Below are 5,000 nucleotides of genomic sequence, written 5' to 3' on the forward strand. Positions count from 1 at the left end.
GGTTAACAGGCTCTCCACTCCCATCGCTGGACTGGTGAGTTCCATCTACATTTAGAAACAAGTTTCTGCATTAGTCCTTGTCCTTGTTTGGATGGTTATCTTTGTTGTTGTTCTCCTAAAGGCTGCGCGTTTCCATCCATAACTACACTCTTTCATTTAATATCAACACAGTTCAATCTAGTTCAACAGAAGCCAATCCTGTCTTGTGTTTTGATCTACTGAGAGTGTGTGTGTGTGTGTGTGTGTGTGTGTGTGTGTGTGTGTGTGTGTGTGTGTGTGTGTGTGTGTGTGTGTGTGTAGAAAAGGCTTTGATAAGATCTGAGGAGGTATGAGGTACTGGAGCTGTGGTGACAGCTGACAGGTCTGAGGCACGGCTGCCAATAGGAGAGAGGTGTGTGCTGTGCTCCACTGACTTGTCTCTCTCTATATCCGTCCACACTAATAAGCACTGTGAATGAGGAGCTGCGTGAAAGGCCAGTGGGCACATTGGAGTGCACTGTAAATCGGATGTCTGTTACCCTAAAGGCTCTGTTCAATCGAACCAGTATCTATCTAAGACACAGCAGCTTTGTACTTGGGTCATTCCATAGTAAAGGTGCCAGGGAGGATTTCTTGGTCTGGACAGCTTTGGAGTCCTATTGTTGAGATGTCAGTGATAATGGTCAGACCATTTATTTCATGTAAGGTATAATTAATTAATGTTGAAGGTTTTATCTCTACAAAAGGTTTAATCTCTACAAAAGCACCCTTTTTATAGGTTTTCTGATCACATGTCCATTATTATAAAGGCTACGAGTTACCAGTAAGTGGTGTAATAACATGGTAGCTATCCCACTTCACCTGCCAGTATGTGGAGGTTTTGAGATGTCAGCCTCAATGTATTTGCTTTTCTAATGAGGTTGTCGAGCAAGATAGAACATCGATGTATAATTAAATTTGTCTTTATTTTACATTTACATTTTTGGGCATTTAGCAGACGCCTTTATCCAAAGCGACTTACAACAAATACATTTGTCTAAGTAAGTGAATCATCTATCCATCAGTCATAACAAGAACAAGTAATCTATGCTAATGCCAGGGGCCATTGGCAGTCATAATGCTAGAAGTCAGAATGTGTTTTTTTATTTACTGTAGAGAAACTGTACAGGCGGGTAGAGGGGATGAAGAGGTCTTCGGAGGGACAGTTAAGGTGTAGCCTGAGGAGATTGGTCTTCAGTCTACGGCATTTGGGTGGAAGTGTCTGGGAAAGAGAGAGTAGGTGACCTTACTCTGGACATTCAATATTTTAAAAATCAACTTTTAAGTGAGATATTATGGGTTGTCAAAAGCAACAAAAAACAGGATTATTGTTGAGCCGAAAACTAGACCGCATGGATAAAAAGTGTGAAATACAGGGGAGGGGACATTTAAACCTACCACACAAGGACACATTAGGATGAAAGTACTGTATAGCGATATTGATGAGGAGATATTGATACCATAATAATCAATAATGAAAGCCATGTCATATTTATATAACTAGATAGCACTCTGGACAAATTTTGCGGTTTTAACCACTCTGCATTCTTGCATTCTTGCCAGTATGATCTTTCAAGTGTTCTTATGGGTGTGTGTGTGTCTTGTAAGAATGGAAGGAGGCAGAGCGCAAGGACACATTTTGGAACACAGCCATAGTTTCTCAACCTTTATGGACAGAGGATAGTTGAGAAACACGTCTTTAGACCCAGACAGTATAGCTCGAATTTGATAAGAAAGTACAAGTTGAAAGGTTTGAGAGTCATTTCTTTAGACTGGTCACTCACACAGAAGGCCCTTGTGGGTGTAATTGTGTCCAGCTGCATCGATGGCAGTGAACAAGCCTTAGACAGAGTACCTGACTGTTTCTGTTAATAAACAACATTGTTACCATGCCAAACACCATTTTGGCTAAAGCAGAAACAGACTGGCACCCAAGCCAAAGCCCGATGGGCTGGAGGTAAGCAGTAAACACTGTACTTACTGAACAGTGTGCTCTCAGGACCAGACCTCTGCCATGCAACCCTGCCAGCCAGCTTGTTTTGATCCCATTACCCATTTAAGCAGCTGGACACCTGCTGAGGTAATGGAGGATAAGTGTCTTCTTGATCAGTAGTAGTGATGCTGTGGTATTTCCGAGACTTGGACTCAAACCTGAAACCACCTGATGATGAATTCTTCTCAGGCTGCCCATGGCTATCAGTTCCTGCAGACCGCATGGGGAGTAAGATACAGATACCCAGATACAGATTCCACCTTCTCTGCTGTGGAGAATCTGCTCTCAAGAGTTCAGTATCTCATCTCTCTAAAAGTAGTTAGGAGGACTGTATCTCTGTGTTTTCTGTGTCTTACTACAAATAGATATACTTACTACAAATAGATATACAACTCTGGTCTTGTATCTCTTCTCTGAAAATAGTTCAGGGTGGTCTGTTTTCCATTAAGGAATGACTATCTCCTCTTTACACCAGTAGAGGCTGGTGGAGGTAGAAATCGGAGAACAGGCTCATTGTAATGCATAGAATGGAATGAGGTTTGATACCATTCCTTATTCCATTCCATGCATTGCAATCAGCCCGTCCTCCGATTTTGGTTCTCACCAGTCTCCACTGCTCTACACCATAGGTAAGAGTGTGGTGTCTCTGCTTCAGATAGTTGAACTGATTAGCTTTGTCTTGAGGTATGCAATAATGTCCTCTACTAAATGTTGTTGGAGAGGAATGATGTGGGAAAATAGTTCTGTTCTGGTGTGTTGGACATAAGTGCGTACAGAATGAGGGAATAACACAATGCACAAAGCACAAGAGGAATTTTATCCAGGCTTTCTTGTTTGTGACTTTAAGATGAATTTAATCTGTGTTGAATGAAAGCCTCTTTACACACACGCTTCATTAACACTCAAATATGAAAATGTGCTGCTATTGTGGTCAAATCTGTCCTTTCGGCTTTGCTCTCGGAATAATTTCACCGCTCGAAATCGATACCAGGCTCTTGCCCTGGCAGAATCAATGCTCGTTAAGTGGGAAGGGAAAAGGAGAAACGGAAATTTCGGGTTTTGTGGAATATTTAGCAACATTGGCTCCAGATTGGAGCCGATTCTCTGGTTTTAGTTGTATCCGTTGGTATGTTTCCCATATCAGAGCCCTGCTCTCCGTGTCCCGTCCCCTGACGACTGCTCAGTGAGCTGTGGCTTTGGGTCCCGTTGCCCCTGGACCACGCTGGTTCTGCTTTTACCAATCTGGAGAGGAAGCCTGCAGTTGTGTGGTAGGGCGGCCGGCCACATGAGAGCAGGTCTGGGTCAGAAGCCCGCTGGGCCGATCCGTGAGGTACCAAGTTAGAGATGACTCAATAGGCCTCTGCCCACTCTAAACACACTGTAATTGACATGGGCTGGATGTTCCCGCACAGAATAGGCCTTCCTTGGATCTAGCCTGTGTGGAATAGAGAAGGATGGAAATAGATTTCCATTGACCACCGACGGCCTCGCTCCTCATTTAAATATAATGATGAATGATCTGTGTAATGATAGTCATCTGACCATGTTTTGTTTGAGTGTTGTTGTTGTACTGTGAATGTTATGCCTGGATCTGTCTTTTGCGAGAGGAGGGTTTTTATGGACTTTGTTATGAGAGAACATTCTGCTCAAGTGTCTCCCGGCCTGGAGCGCAGATGATGTCTGAAGTTTATTGAGATGGGGCCTTTGAAATGGTTGTCGTCGTAATTTGACCTGTCAACCACCAAAGCAGCGGAGAGCGATGAAGCTAATTACTGATTATGCATCATTCTCAAAAGAGTACTGTTGAACACCAAGTGGAAGATTTGTTACATTTTATTGTCCGTTACATATCAGCACATATTAGAAGAAATCTGTTGGTCCTTCCTTACCAAAGCTGAAATCCAATGTTTACACCCTCCCCGTTGCTTTGAATGAAATCCATAAAACGGAATGGCTGGACTAGAGGATTAGAGCCTGCTGGATGGATACAACATTTTTTGCAGGATTATGTGCAACGACTACAAAGTCAAAATGACATTCCTTCTGCATCATTATTTCTGCGTGCTTTGGGACTGACTGGGTATTAATACTGAACAGAGGACAAATGGTTCTGGACAGATATAATTAAATATTTGGAGTTGATTAAATCTTGACTTTAAAGACTTGCTCCTCTTTTCTTGTAAACAACTGTTAGCCTGTTTGTAGGACTTTTGGTTTAATCCTGCCTTGTTCTGTACTTCTATCTGACCTCTCTCCAAAGGGTTGAATAACATGGTGAAATGTCTATCATTACAGAGATGATTACATATTGCATTTGACTTAAGGAATGCGGAACTACAACCCTGCATGTTTATGTAAGCAGGATATCTATATTTCTTGATGTTTTATGATCCAACATTGTCCTGTCAGTTTGCTTTGCATAGCTTGAGATAAGATAACTTTATACACGGCAGTGGACACATGCCTATCACGAGGGGATTGAAATGCAGAGTACACCCTTTCTTTGCTCTCGTATCAAGTGTTTTACTGTGGTAACTGTGCATAGATTACTAGAGTATGCAATGAATAACAAACTCAAACTCTGAAAGCAGTTGCCACAGAGGAACGCTCCTATAAATGATGTTATATTTCCTCTAGTATCTAAAGTAGAGTTGGCTTGTTCCGGTGCCAATTACAGTACACCATCTACCGTTTCTAAACAAGTCAATCATTCTAGAATCACTCTGCTACCAGAAGGCTTACTGTACCTGTCACCAGGAGTTCTTGTGTTACCTCATGTTCCAGGGTTCTAAACCCCCTAGGCCAATCCCTAAACATAAATAAACCTGGGTTATAGAAGATCCTCACTATAGTATTATAAATAAACAAGAGACCTTCTGACCCCGACCCAGGGAAAGAGTTTGACCTCTCACCACTGTGACCTTTGGGGACCTCGAAACTGCCGTTTATGCACATGCAAAGCTGCCAGGAGGAACCGCCGACACGGAGA

At 42.5% G+C, this 5,000-nt stretch overlaps 1 protein-coding gene across 1 annotated transcript in view; it reads left to right on the top strand.

Moving 5' to 3' along the window:
- Nucleotides 1-5,000, top strand: part of lmo7a (LIM domain 7a) — a gene marked incomplete at its 5' end in the record, with an annotated part of 56,568 nt that overhangs the window by 9,576 nt on the left and 41,992 nt on the right. The window contains one exon of the mRNA XM_080536856.1: nucleotides 1-34. This exon is cut by the window's left edge and continues 36 nt beyond it. Within this exon, the coding sequence (XP_080392982.1) occupies nucleotides 1-34 (34 nt within the window). The remainder of the gene's footprint in view (nucleotides 35-5,000) is intronic.

The sequence above is a fragment of the Nansenia antarctica genome (genome assembly GCF_963989245.1).
Source record: "Nansenia antarctica genome assembly, chromosome: 7".
NCBI lineage: Eukaryota > Metazoa > Chordata > Actinopteri > Argentiniformes > Microstomatidae > Nansenia > Nansenia antarctica.